General features: G+C 44.5%; 1 protein-coding gene across 1 annotated transcript in view; it reads left to right on the forward strand.

Annotated features, from left to right (window-relative positions):
* KDM4C (lysine demethylase 4C) overlaps window positions 1-15,276 on the forward strand; it is a 606,931-nt gene that overhangs the window by 197,566 nt on the left and 394,089 nt on the right. The window contains exon 8 of the mRNA XM_069764494.1: window positions 5,096-5,233. Within this exon, the coding sequence (XP_069620595.1) occupies window positions 5,096-5,233 (138 nt within the window). The remainder of the gene's footprint in view (window positions 1-5,095; window positions 5,234-15,276) is intronic.

Consider the following 15,276-nt stretch of genomic DNA (forward strand, 5'->3'; position numbering starts at 1 on the left):
GCACATAGCCTTAGAGTTGGGTTGGAATTAGGGTTGTGGTTAGGGTTAGGGGTGTGTTGGGGTTAGGGTTGTGGTTAGGGTTACGGCTACAGTTGGGATAAGGGTTAGGGGTGTGTTGGAGGTAGAATTGAGGGGTTTCCACTGTTTAGGCACTTCAGGGGGTCTCCAAACGCAACATGGCGCCACCATTGATTCCAGCCAATCTTGTATTCAAAAATTCAAATGGTGCTCCCTCACTTCCGAACCCCGACGTGTGCCCAAACAGTGGTTTACCCCCACATATGGGGTACCAGCATACTCAGGACAAACTGCGCAACAATTACTGGGGTCCAATTTCTCCTGTTACCCTTGAGAAAATAAAAAATTGCTTGCTAAAACATCATTTTTGAGGAAAGAAAAATGATTTTTTATTTTCACGGCTCTGCGTTGTAAACGTCTGTGAAGCACTTGGGGGTTCAAAGTGCTCACCACATATCTAGATAAGTTCCTTGGGGGGTCTAGTTTCCAAAATGGGGTCACTTGTGGGGGTTTCTACTGTTTAGGCACACCAGGGGCTCTGCAAACGCAACGTGACGCCCGCAGACCATTCCATCAAAGTCTGCATTTCAAAAGTCACTACTTCCCTTCTGAGCCCCCACGTGTGCCCAAACAGTGGTTTACCCCCACACATGGGGCATCAGCGTACTCAGGAGAAACTGGACAACAACTTTTGTGGTCCAATTTCTCCTGTAACCCTTGGGAAAATAAAAAATTCTGGGCTAAAAAATTATTTTTGAGGAAAGAAAACGTATTTATTATTTTCACGGCTCTGCGTTATAAACTTCTGTAAAGCACTTGGGGGTTGAAAGTGCTCACCACACATCTAGATAAGTTCCTTTGGGGGTCTAGTTTCCAAAATGGGGGGTCACTTGTGGGGGGGGTTTCTACTGTTTAGGCACACCAGGGGCTCTGCAAACGTAATGTGACGCCCGCAGACCATTCCATCAAAGTCTGCATTTCAAAAGTCACTACTTCCCTTCTGAGCCCCCACGTGTGCCCAAACAGTGGTTTACCCCAACACATGGGGTATCAGCGTACTCAGGAGAAACTGGACAACAACTTTTGTGGTCCAATTTCTCCTGTAACCCTTGGGAAAATAAAAAATTCTGGGCTAAAAAATAATTTTTGAGGAAAGAAAACGTATTTATTATTTTCACTGCTCTGTGTTATGAACTTCTGTGAAGCACTTGGGGGTTCAAAGTGCTCACCTCACATCTAGATAAGTTCCTTTCGGGGTCTAGTTTCCAAAATGGGGTAATTTGTGGGGGATCTCCAATGTTTAGGCACACAGGGGCTCTCCAAACGCGACATGGTGTCCGCTAATGATTGGAGATAATTTTCCATTTAAAAAGCCAAATGGCGTGCCTTCCCTTCTGAGCCCTGCCGTGCGCCCAAACAGTGGTTTACCCCCACATATGGGGTATCTGCATACTCAGGACAAACTGGACAACAACATTTGTGGTCCAATTTCTCCTATTACCATTGGCAAAATAGGAAATTCCAGGCTAAAAAATCATTTTTGAGAAAAGAAAAATTATTTTTTATTTTCATGGCTCTGCATTATAAACTTCTGTGAAGCACCTGGGGGTTTAAAGTGCTCAGTATGCATCTAGATAAGTTCCTTGGGGGGTCTAGTTTCCAAAATGGGGTCACTTGTGGGGGAGCTCCATTGCATAGGCACACAGGGGCTCTCCAAATGCGACATGGTGTCCGCTAACAATTGGAGCTAATTTTCCATTCAAAAAGTTAAAAGGCGCGCCTTCCCTTCCGAGCCTTACCATGTGCCCAAACAGTGGTTTACCCCCACATGTGAAGTATCGGTGTACTCAGGAGAAATTGCCAAACAAATTTTAGGATCCATTTTATCCTGTTGTCCATGTGAAAATGAAAAAATTGAGGCTAAAAGAATTTTTTTGTGAAAAAAAAAAGTACTTTTTCATTTTTACGGATCAATTTGTGAAGCACCTGGGGGTTTAAAGGGCTCACTATGCATCTAGATAAGTTCCTTGGGGCGTCTAGTTTCCAAAATGGGGTCACTTGTGGGGGAGCTCCAATTTTTAGGCACACGGGGGCTCTCCAAATGTGACATGGTGTCCGCTAAAGAGTGCAGCCAATTTTTCATTCAAAAAGTCAAATGGCGCTCCTTCCCTTCCAAGCCCTGCCGTGCGCCCAAACAGTGGTTTACCCCCACATATGAGGTATCAGCGTACTCAGGACAAATTGGACAACAACGTACGTGGTTCAGTTTCTCCTTTTACCATTGGGAAAATAAAAAAATTGTTGCTGAAAAATCATTTTTGTGACTAAAAAGTTAAATGTTCATTTTTTCCTTCCATGTTGCTTCTGCTGCTGTGAAGCACCTGAAGGGTTAATAAACTTCTTGAATGTGGTTTTGTGCACCTTGAGGGGTGCAGTTTTTAGAATGGTGTCACTTTTGGGTATTTTCAGCCATATAGACCCCTCAAACTGACTTCAAATGTGAGGTGGTCCCTAAAAAAAATGGTTTTGTAAATTTCGTTGTAAAAATGAGAAATCGCTGGTCAAATTTTAACCCTTATAACTTCCTAGCAAAAAAAAATTTTGTTTCCAAAATTGTGCTGATGTAAAGTAGACGTGTGGGAAATGTTATTTATTAACTATTTTGTGTCACATAACTCTCTGGTTTAACAGAATAAAAATTCAAAATGTGAAAATTGCGAAATTTTCGCCAAATTTCCGTTTTTATCACAAATAAACACAGAATTTATTGACCTAAATTTACCACTAACATGAAGCCCAATATGTCACGAAAAAACAATCTCAGAACCGCTAGGATCCATTGAAGCGTTCCTGAGTTATTACCTCATGAAGGGACACTGGTCAGAATTGCAAAAAACGGCAAGGTCTTTAAGGTCAAAATAGGCTGGGTCATGAAGGGGTTAATAATGGCCCCATAAGATGCTCCATAAAGATATTTGCCCCATATAGTGCTGCACAAACGTTATGGCCCCATAAGATGCTCTGATACAGACACTTGCCCCATTTGCTGTTGCTGTAATAAAAAAAATAAAATAAATAATCACATACTCACCTCTCCGTCGCTCAGGCCCCCGGCACTTTCAATATTCACCTGACTTCGCTCCGGCGCCGCTCAGCACTGACATTCAGGCAGAGGGCGCTCACTAACCATGTCATCGCACCCTCTGACCTGAGCGTCACTACAGAAGACGCTGAAGAGACAGCGGCGGGTGGAATGAGGAGCAGGTGAATATCGCGCAGCACTCCCCTCCCCTTTATACTCGCCTGCTCCTGGCGCTATTCTGTCCCTGCTTCCCCGGTGCTGTTGCTTCTTCCTCTACTGAGCTGTCAGTTACCGCTCATTACAGTAATGAATATGCGGCTCCACCCTTATGGGAGGTGGAGCCACATATTCATTACTGTAATGAGTGGTACCATGTGACCGCTCACTACAGGAAGAAGCTGCCGGTGCCGGGGAAGCAGGGACAGCACAGCGCCAGGACCAGGTGAGTATAATTAGACAGCCCCTGCTCCCCCTCCCCTGCCGACCCCTGGGTATGACTCGAGTATAAGCTGACATGGGGACTTTTAGCCCCCAAAAATGGGCTGAAAATCTCGGCTTATACTCGAGTATATACGGTATGTGGCATATCACAGCATGCTGCAATTTTTTTTTTTCTGTCCAGTTTCAGCTGAGAAAAGAAATTGCAGATTATCAGGGACTCATAGATTTAACATTGGTCGGAATGCAATCTGATTTTTTTTTTTTTTATTTTTTTATCGGATTGCACTCAACCGTTTTTCCGTATGACCCCAGTAGCATTTCTCAAAGTGATGGATTCTCTTCAAGCATCTGAGAACACCGAACTACTCCTTCTAATTAAACATAAAGCACACAAAAAGTTTTTTTTTTTAATCTGTTTTAGTAGTTACAACAAAAAATGCACAAAAAACCTTTAAAAATAAAATCTTTGCTAGTTGCAGCCCTTGACCATTCCACAGGTTCACATTTATCTACAAAAACTCAAGTTTTTTTTAACTCCACCTTGCTCGCAAGCCACTGACTTCACCAAATCGAGGCTGATTTTTCAGGATCGAAAAAATCTAGATTGTTTGTTTAGAGCAGTTATAGTTGGCTGTAAGTTCTTTTGTCTGAGAGCATCTGGCGGATTATGGAAATCACAGTAATCAAATTCTGTGATGGGAGTGTGAAGGTAATGGGATTCGATTTTCTGAGATGTGGAGATAAAAATGTCTCCATCTTCTCCATTGTGTAAGGCTATGGAAATCTCACTGCACTCAGATGTCATCCGCATGCAGTCCAATGGCTTCCACGTACTCATTGACTTGCATGGGTCAGGGTGACCTCAATATTGCATCAAACTCGGGCATGCTGCGATTTCTATTTTTTCCTTAGTCTCGGTCTAAGGGAAAATATGTGCCATATATACGACTCCGTAGAATAACATTGGCCTGGGTGCGATCCGATCCGTTATTATGCGATGATGATAATTTCGTCCGTACTTGTCCTGATCTTTATTACGAACGTTCATGTCGTCTACCTGCATGATATTGGAATACTATATTCCCATGGGTCAAACCCAAAATAGAACCGTTTTAATTGTGACAGGTTAATCTGTGTACAATAATGGCCCACATTGCTGATAAGGCAGGTTACTTTTCCTTACAAGAATAACATAATGGATTCTGAAATTCACTGCTGACATAGTAACTAGGCCTGGATAGTAAGTCTGTGCGGATACTGATCAGGCTATGAATTTCCATATGAATATGCCCAGAACATTAAAATATAATCCAACATTACATTGTAAAGATGACGTTTGTATACAATCTGGCCTGGGCAGCCATTGGGTGAGCATTATTTTTGTATGGATCTATTTTACTCTCTTGCCTCGTTAGAACTGTGGTGGTTCTCATTTCCAAGCAGCTCATATTCCTACAATCTCTTTTATTGCTTTGATGTCTTTGTTAACATTATTCCTTTTTTTTTTCTCTTTTCTTCTCACAATTCATCTAGCTTTTTGATTCTCCCCTGCAGGTTACACAAGAAGCTGGTGAATTTATGATCACTTTCCCATATGGGTATCATGCCGGTTTCAATCATGGCTTCAACTGTGCCGAATCAACAAATTTTGCTACAGTCAGATGGATTGATTACGGAAAAATAGCCAAACTGGTGAGTGGATGATTTGCTTCAGACAGACGTTTGTTGTCCTGCTGTGCTGCATGAAACCTACGTTGTAAAATTACAAGTTTGCAATCTCAGCATTTCAGACAGATAGTGTATTGTTCAGCTTCTACTGATTGCGGTTGGTGGACTAATGATATATTATTTAGGGAACTAGTCTTTCTCCTTGACAAACCTAGGAAGATTGACAGGCATGCGAGGTGATGTTAGGAAATTGGGTTTTGTATTTTGAAGGGAAAGGGTCATCGCCATAGTGGTAATGCACAGCTGCGCACATAGTGGTAATCTGCTGGTAGATGGCGTTTTAAACCTCTTCGGCTAGCTTATTGAATGAGTGGTTACAGGGAGACAATGAAGTTGTAGTCTCCTTGCAGTCTCTCTTCAAGTCACCAGGGTGGTGTAGGAATCTGTACCAATCAGCATTCACTATACCTTGATCAGACTGTAATCACTCTACCGGACAGCCTGCTCTGCGCACACACACACTGCTGAGCAGGCTGACTATCAAGAAGCTGGGCGAGTAGCAACTGCACCCACACTGTGTAGTGACTTGTGACTTCTACAGCTTCCTGCACCACCCTGATTACAGGAAGCCAGTGACTGCCAGAAGAATAAACTCTTAAAGGGAACCTGTCACCTGAATTTGGCGGGACCGGTTTTCAGTCATATGGGCGGAGTTTTCGGGTGTTTGATTCACCCTTTCCTTACCCGCTGGCTGCATGCTGGCCGCAATATTGGATTGAAGTTCATTCTATGTCCTCCGTAGTAGCAATCTTGCCTTGCGCAGGCGTGTACTATGGAGGACAGAGAATGCACTTCAATCCAATATTGCGGCCAGCATGCAGCCAGCAGGTAAGGAAAGGGTGAATCAAACACCTGAAAACTCCGCCCATATGACTGAAAACCGGTCCCGCCAAATTCAGGTGACAGGTTCCCTTTAATTTTCTCCCTGCATCCCCCATTGCATGCTTAACCCCTTAGTGACACTGCCAATTTGGTACTTAACCCCTTAGCGACCGCCGATACGCCTTTTAACGGCGGCCGCTAAGGGTACTTAAACCTCAGCGCCGTTAATTAACGGCGCTGTGGAAAAAGTAAATAGCGCCCCCCAGAGTCGGATTTTCTCCGGGGTCTCGGCTGCCGGGGGTAGCCGAGACCCCAGAGAACATGATTCGGGGGGTTTTTAACCCACCCCGCATTTGCGATCGCCGGTAATTAACAGTTTACCGGCGATCGCAAAAAAAAAAAAAACAAAAAACGCGATCTCTTTTTAATTTCTCTGTCCTCCGATGTGATCGCACATCGGAGGACAGAGAAAAGGGGTCCCAGGTGGCCCCCCAATACTTTCCTATCTCCCCCGATGCTCCTTGTGGCTCCCGGTGGGCGACGCCATCTTCAAAATGGCGGGCGCATGCGCAGTGCGCCCGCCGGCCGGCCCCGCGAGAATCTTTGGGGTCTCGGCTGCCGGGGGTAGCCGAGACCCCAAAGAGCATGATCGGGGTCGGTTTTACCGACCCCTGTTTTGCGATCGCCGGTAATTAAATGTTTACCGGCGACCGCAAAAAAAAAAAAAAAAAAAGTAAAGTGTAATTCTCTGTCCTCTGATGTGATCGCACATCAGAGGACAGAGAAATAGGGGGATTCGGGGACCCTGCCATACTCACCTGTGTCCCTGGGTCCTCCTGCTGCTCCTCCTGGCCGCCGGCAAAAGAAAATGGCGGGCGCATGCGCAGTGCGCCCGCCATCTGTCTCCATCTGCCGGCCGGCAGGAGAAGAGCAGTTGGGGCTAAAATTAGGGGTAGGGTTAGGGCTAGGATTAGGGTTAGGGCTAAATTTAGGGTTAGGGTTGGGGCTAAATTTAGGGTTAGGCTTCTTTCACACTTAGGTCGCTACGGGGCCGTCGCAATGCATCGGCCCGACATACCGACACACGTCGTGAAAATTGTGCACAACGTGGGCAGCGGATGTAGTTTTTCAACGCATCCGCTGCCCAATCTATGTCCTGGGGAGGAGGGGGCGGAGTTACGGCCACGCATGCGCGGTCAGAAATGGCGGATGCGACGTTCAAAAAAACGTTACATTGAACGTTTTTTTGTGCTGACGGTCCGCCAAAACACTGATCCAGTGCACGACAGACGCCACGTGTGGCCATCCGTCACGATCTGTCGGCAATACAAGTCTATGGGCAAAAAACGCATCCTGCGGGCACATTTGCAGGATCCGTTTCTTGTCCAAAACGACGGATTGCGACGGATGCCAAACAACGCAAGTGTGAAAGTAGCCTTAGGGCTAGGGTTAGGGTTGGGGCTAAAGTTAGGGCTAGGGTTGGGGCTAAAGTTAGGGTTAGAGTTGGGATTAGGGTTAGGGTTTGGATTAGGGTTGGTATTAGGGTTAGGGTTGGCATTAGGGTTACGCTTGGGATTAGGGTTAGGTTTGGGATTAGGGTTTGAGATTAGGATTAGGGGTGTGTTGGATTTAGGGTTTTGATTAGGGTTATGGTTAGGGTTGACATTAGAGTTGTTTTGGGGTAAGGGTTGTGATTATGGTTAGGGTTAGTGATTACGATTATGGATCAGGTTGGGATTAGGGTTAGGGGTGTGTTGGGGTTAGGGTTGGAGCTAGAATTGGGGGGTTTCCACTGTTTAGGTACATCAGGGGGTCTCCAAACACGATAGCCAATTTTGCGCTCAAAAAGTCAAATGGTGCTCCCTCCCTTCTGAGCTCTGCTGTGCGCCCAAACAGTGGGTTACCCCCACATATGGGGCATCAGCGTACTCGGGATAAATTGGACAACAACTATTGCAGTCCAATTTCTCCTGTTACCCTTGTGAAAATAAAAACTTGGGGGCTACAATATCTTTTTTGTGGAAAAATTTTTTTTTTTTATTTTCACGACTCTGCATTATAAACTTCTGTGAAGCACTTGGGCATTCAAAGTGCTCACCACACATCTAGATAAGTTCCATGGGGGGTCTAGTTTCCAAAATGGGGTCACTTGTGGGGGGTTTCTACTGTTTAGGCACATCAGGGGCTCTCCAAACGCGACATGGCGTCCAATCTCAATTCCAGCCAATTCTACATTGAAAAAGTAAAACGGTGCTCCTTCACTTCCAAGCTCTGCCATGCGCCCAAACAGTGGTTTACCCTCACATATGGGGTATCGACGTATTCAGGAGAAATCGCACAACAACTTTTGTGGTCTAATTTCTCCTGTTATCCTTGTGAAAATAAGAATTTGTGGGCGAAAAGATCATTTTTGTGTAAACAAAAGCGATTTTTTTATTTTCACGGCTCTACGTTATAAACTTCTGTGAAGCACTTGGGGGTTCAAAGTGCTCACCACACATCTAGATAAGTTCCTTAAGGGGTCTAGTTTCCAAAATGGTGTCACTTGTGGGGAGTTTCCACTGTTTGGGTACATCAGGGGCTCTCTAAACGTGACATGGCGTCCGATCTCAATTCCAGCCAATTCTGCATTGAAAAAGTCAAACGGCGCTCCTTCACTTCTAAGTTCTGCGGTGCGTCCAAAAAGTGGTTTACCCCCACATATGGGGTATTGGCGTATTCAGGAGAAATTGCATAACAAAGTTTATGGTTACATTTCTGTTTTTACACTTGTGAAAATAAAAAAAATGGTTCTGAATTAAGATGTTTGCAAAAAAAAAGTTAAATGTTCATTTTTTCCTTCCACATTCTTTCAGTTCCTGTGAAGCACGTAAAGGGTTAATAAACTTCTTGAATGTGGTTTTGAGAACCTTGAGGGGTGTAGTTTTTAGAATGGTGTCACACTTGGGTATTTTCTATCATATAGACCCCTCAAAATGACTTCAAATGTGATGTGGTCCCTAAAAAAAATGGTGTTGTAAAAATGAGAAATTGCTGGTCAACTTTTAACCCTTATAACTCCCTAACAAAAAAAAATTTTGTTTCCAAAATTGTGCTGATGTAAAGTAGACATGTGGGAAATGTTATTTATTAACTATTTTTCATGACATATCTCTCTGATTTAAGGGCATAAAAATACAAAGTTTGAAAATTGCAAAATTTTAAAAATGTTCGCCATATTTCCGTTTTTTTCATAAATAATCGCAAGTAATATCGAAGAAATGTTACCACTAACATGAAGTACAATATGTCACGAAAAAACAGTCTCAGAATCAGCGGGATCCGTTGAAGCGTTCCAGAGTTATAACCTCATAAAGTGACAATGATCAGAATTGCAAAAATTGGCCTGGTCATTAAGTACCAAATTGGCTCTGTCACTAAGGGGTTAATTGGCTCGGTCATTGTTTGTTATACAATTCTGACCACTGTCACTTTTTGAGGTTATAGTTGTAGAAAACTTCAACGGATCCCACTGATTCTGAGTTTGTTTTTCATGACATATTGTACTTCATGTTAGTGGTAAAATTTCTTCAATATGACTTGCGTTTATTTGGAAAAAAAAATAATTGAAATTTGGCAAACATTTAGAAAATTTAGCAATTTTCAAACTCTTAATTTTTGTGCCCTTAAATCAGAGAGTCATATCGCAAAAAAAGTTAATGAATAACGATTTTTTCTTTTTCCAACAAAATTGACAAGTTTTTTTTTTTTTTTCTCCTTAGGGACCACCTCACATTTGAAATGAGTTTGGGGGGGGGTCAATATAACAGAAAATACCCAATAGTGGCACCATTCTAAAAAGTGCACTCCTCAAAATCATATCCAAGAAGTTTATTTAACCCTTCAGGTGCTTCACGAGAACTAATGCAATATGAAAGGGGAAAATATGAACATTTTACTTTTTTCACAAAAATTTACTTTAAACCCAAACTTTTGTTTATTTTCACAAGGGTATCAGGAGAAAATGGAAAATAAAATTTGTTGTGCAATTTCTCCTGAGTACTCGATACCTCGTATGTGGGGGAAAGCCACTGTTTGGGCGCATGACAGTGCTCAGAAGGGAGGGAGCACCGTTTGACTTTTTGAACACAAAATTGGGCGCTATATCGTTTTTGGAGACCCTCTGATATAACTAAACAGTGGAAACCCCCAATTCTTACTCAGACCCTAACACAACCCTAATCCTAACCATAGCCCCAACACTAGCCCCAACCCTAACCCTAGCTCTAACACCTACTTTAGCCTCAACCCTAACCCTAATGGATATACCGTAAATACATTTTTTTAAATTGTATTTTTACCTAACTTAGGGGGTGATAAAAGGGGGGTTTGATTTACCATTTTTGTTTATTTTGATCACTGACCGGGGGAAAGGACCAGGGGATGCAGGAGGTACCGGGTGGGCTCGGGGGACCCAATTTCTCTCTCCTCTGATGTACTAGATCATATCAGGGGAGAGCGAAATACAATGTTATCTGCAGGTAAATGGTGCAGTAATTTACAAAGGAGGAGTAGGAATTTTTTTTTTTTTTTCTTCTTTAGCTCCGCCCCTGATCTTATACTCATCTCACTTTTTTTTCCCGCCACTCCGGTACCGCGGTGCCATCTTGTGACTGTAGCTTCCAGCCACTTGGTGCCAAACTGCTGAATACCTGATAGGAGTAGTGGTGATAAAACTTTCTGATGCTGGCAGGTGAGTATAAGAGTAGGGTTAGGCTCAAATTAGAAGCACCACTCCAGCTGTAAAAATTAAAAACAAACACACAAAAAAAACGCCAGAGTGATTTAAACCTTGTATCCTTTTAAGTGTCTGTGATATGTTTCCACACTTGGCTTTTTGGCTTCTAATAAGGTTTATATCAAAATTCACTTTTTGTCATTTATGTCCAAATGAGAATATGAAAAGAGAGTGACTGAATAAACATTTCCTTTATATGGTTTTACAGATTCTGTACCTGTTTTTGGTTAAAACAAAAAGTTTTAATCCATCTTAACAAGAACCTTTTATTGGCAGGTCTCTTTCACAGCACAGTATTTCTTTTTATGAGAATCTGTTTGCCCTTCTTCGGTGACTTTGGAAGTGACTCCAGTAGATTAATTGTAGACCTAAACATAATTCCACTCAATAATGTATTCAAAATTCTAGTGCTGAGAGCGTATACGAAAAGTGATGGCAAAATCTCCAGTCTTGAGTTTAAGCTGTCAATATGACCTTAAGGTGAAATCATTGACTACTAATGCTGCGTTTAGCTGGCTGAAGTGAAGGCTGTAATCAAGCTTGTTTTCTTGCTTTGTAATCTGCACACTTCATATGTGAAGCACAGTTACTTCCAGCATTTTTAATGTTGGTAAAGATGCTGTATCACATCGAAAACTGTGGCTCCTTACATTGTGGGTTCAAAATGGTATGCGTCAAGGTAGATTGTATCTAGTTTCTGAAGTTGATACATCATTTTACTATATGAAACTGTATCAAAATAAAAAATGTTTGTTTTTTTTGCTATGTAATTTGAGAGAAGCATGATGTAGGGGAAGTGAGCCTGAATCTGCCTACTGGGTTGTGTATTGTTTCTATAAAAAAAGGGATTACATCAAATCTTCAGCAACCAGTATAGTAAGGGACACATCACTGAATCGATGTTTTAGCTTCTACATCATGCTGCTCTCAGATAACATGGCAAAAACCTGGTGAAAGATTCCTTGACAGCTATTTTTAGCGGAAACCTCATATACATGCATACTACAGTACATTCGGCTGAGGGTGCATATGTTCTGTGTGGGGATAGAGGAATAAATGACTGCCAGAGGCTCCGTGGGGCACAAAGGAGGAGGCATGTTGAATTTCAACAAATTTATTTTTATTTTCCTTTTATAGCTTCATATATACTTGTGTTTATATGACTTTGCATTAAAGGGAACCTGTCACCCCAAAAATGGAAGGTGAGATAAGCATCAGGGGCTTATCTACAGCATACAGCGTACTTTGTCTGCCCTGTTGAGGGCAGAGCAAAGTACTGCAGTGCACAGGCTTCAGGAAAGGTCAGAGAGGTCCGGCGCCTGCGCACTTCAGTACTTTGCTCTGCCCTCAACTTGGCAGACAAAGTACGCCTGCGCCGGAGCTGCAGCGTGAAGACAAGAAGAGGACGTCATCCTATGAAGATAAAAGGCCCCGGACCGGACCGCTACGCCCATCGGACCCCGACCGCAGCGAGAACGCCCCTGGGTGAGTATAATATAACCTCTTTTTCTCATCTTTCAGGATACATCGGAGGCTTATGTACAGCATTCCAGAATGCTGTAGATAAGCCCTGATGCCGGTGGGCTTAGCTCATCTTCGATTTTGGGGGTGACAGGTTCCCTTTAACCCCTTCCCGACCTTTGACGCATACGCTGCGTCATGAAAGTCGGTGCCAATCCGACCCATGACGCAGCATATGCGTCATGGAAAGATCGCGTCCCTGCAGATCGGGTGAAAGGGTTAACTCCCATTTCACCCGGCCTGCAGGGACAGGGGGAGTGGTAGTTTAGCCCAGGGGGGGTGGCTTCACCCCCCCCCGTGGCTACGATCGCTCTGATTGGCTGTTGAAAGTGAAACTGCCAATCAGAGCGATTTGTAATATTTCATCTAAAAAAATGGTGAAATATTACAATCCAGCCATGGCCGATGCTGCAATATCATCGGCCATGGCTGGAAATACTAATGTGCCCCCACCCCACCCCACCGATCGCCCCCCCAGCCCCCGATCTGTGGTCCGCTCCCCTCCGTCCTGTGCTCCGCTCCCCCGGCCTCCTGTCCGCTCCCCCCGTGCTCCAATCAAACCCCCCCGCACTCCGATCCCACCCCGCACAGCGATCCCCCCGCACAGCGATCCCCCCCGTGCTCCGATCCCCCCGCACAGCGATCCCCCGTGCTCCGATCCACCCGCCCGCACAGCGATCCCCCACTCCGTGCTCCAATCCACCCCCCCCGTGTTCCGATCCACCCCCCATGCTCCGATCCACCCCCCCGTGCTCCGACGCCCCCCCCCGTGCCCTGATCTCCCCCCCCCTTATACTTACCTGACCTCCCGGGGTCCGTCCGTCTTCTTTCCTGGGCGCCGCCATCTTCCAAAATGGCGGGCGCATGTCCAGTGCGCCCGCCGAATCTGCCGGCCGGCAGATTCGTTCCAGAGTGAATTTTGATCACGGAGATAGGTTATATCTCAGTGATCAAAATAAAAAAAAAAGTAAATGACCCCCCTCCCCCCCCCCCTTTGTCACCCCCATAGGTAGGGACAATAAAAAAAATAAATATTTTTTTTTTCCACTAAGGTTGGGGTAAGAACTAGGGTTAGGGTTAGGGTTAGGGGTAGGGTTAGGGATGTGCACACGTATTCTGGTCCTATGCGGATTTTTCCGCAGAGCATTTGATAAATCCGCAGTGCTAAACCGCTGCGGATTTATGGCGGATTTACCAAGTTTTTTCTGCGCATTTCAATGCGGTTTTACAACTGCGATTTTCTATTGGAGCATGCTGCGGAATGTAAACCGCTGCGTTTCCGTGCAGTTTTTCCGCAGCATGTGTACAGCGATTTTTGTTTCCCATAGGTTTACATTGAACTGTAAGCTCATGGGAAACTGCTGCGGATCCGCAGCGTTTTCCGCAGCATGTGCACATACCTTTAGAATTAGGCTATGTGCACACGGTGCGGATTTGGCTGCGGATCCGCAGCAGTGTTCCATCAGGTTTACAGTACCATGTAAACATATGGAAAGCCAAATCCGCTGTGCCCATGGTGCGGAAAATACCGCGCGGGAACGCTGTGTTGTATTTTCCGCAGCATGTCAATTCTTTGTGCGGATTCCGCAGCGTTTTACACCTGTTCCTCAATAGGAATCCGCAGGTGAAATCCGGACAAAAACACTAGAAATCCGCGGTAAATCCGCAGGTAAAACGCAGTGCCTTTTACCCGCGGATTTTTCAAAAATGATGCTGAAAAATCTCACACGAATCCGCAACGTGGGCACATAGCCTTAGGGTTGGGTTGGAATTAGGGTTGTGGTTAGGGTTAGGGGTGTGTTGGGGTTACGGGTGTGTTGGGGTTAGGGTTGTGATTAGGGTTACGGCTACAGTTGGGATAAGGTTTAGGGGTGTGTTGGAGGTAGAATTGAGGGGTTTCCACTGTTTAGGCACATCAGGGGGTCTCCAAACGCAACATGGCGCCACCATTGATTCCAGCCAATCTTGTATTCAAAAAGTCAAATGGTGCTCCCTCACTTCCGAGCCCCGACGTGTGCCCAAACAGTGGTTTACCCCCACATATGGGGTACCAGCATACTCGGGACAAACTGCGCAACAATTACTGGGGTCCAATTTCTCCTGTTACCCTTGAGAAAATAAAAAATTGCTTGCTAAAACATCATTTTTGAGGAAAGAAAAATGATATTTTATTTTCACGGCTCTGCGTTTTAAACGTCTGTGAAGCACTTGGGGGTTCAAAGTGCTCACCACATATCTAGATAAGTTCCTTGGGGGGTCTAGTTTCTAAAATGGGGTCACTTGTGGGGGGTTTCTACTGTTTAGGCACACCAGGGGCTCTGCAAACGCAACATGACGTCCGCAGACCATTCCATCAAAGTCTGCATTTCAAAAGTCACTACTTCCCTTCTTAGCCCCGACGTGTGCCCAAACAGTGGTTTACCCCCACACATGGGGTATCGGCATACTCAGGAGAAACTGGACAACAACTTTTGGGGTCCAATTTCTCCTGTAACCCTTGGGAAAATAAAAAATTCTGGGCTAAAAAATTATTTTTGAGGAAAGAAAACGTATTTATTATTTTCACGGCTCTGCGTTATAAACTTCTGTAAAGCACTTGGGGGTTGAAAGTGCTCACTACATATCTAGATAAGTTCCTTGGGGGGTCTAGTTTCTAAAATGGGGTCACTTGTGGGGGGTTTCTACTGTTTAGGCACACCAGGGGCTCTGCAAACGCAACGTGACGCCCGCAGAGCATTCCATCAAAGTCTGCATTTCAAAACGTCACTACTTCACTTCCGAGCCCCAGCATGTGCCTAAACAGAGGTTTACCCCCACATATTGGGTATCAGCGTACTCAGGAGAAACTGGACAACAACTTTTGGGGTCAAATTTCTCCTGTTACCCT

Source organism: Ranitomeya imitator, chromosome 1 (genome assembly GCF_032444005.1).
Source record: "Ranitomeya imitator isolate aRanImi1 chromosome 1, aRanImi1.pri, whole genome shotgun sequence".
Lineage (NCBI taxonomy): Eukaryota > Metazoa > Chordata > Amphibia > Anura > Dendrobatidae > Ranitomeya > Ranitomeya imitator.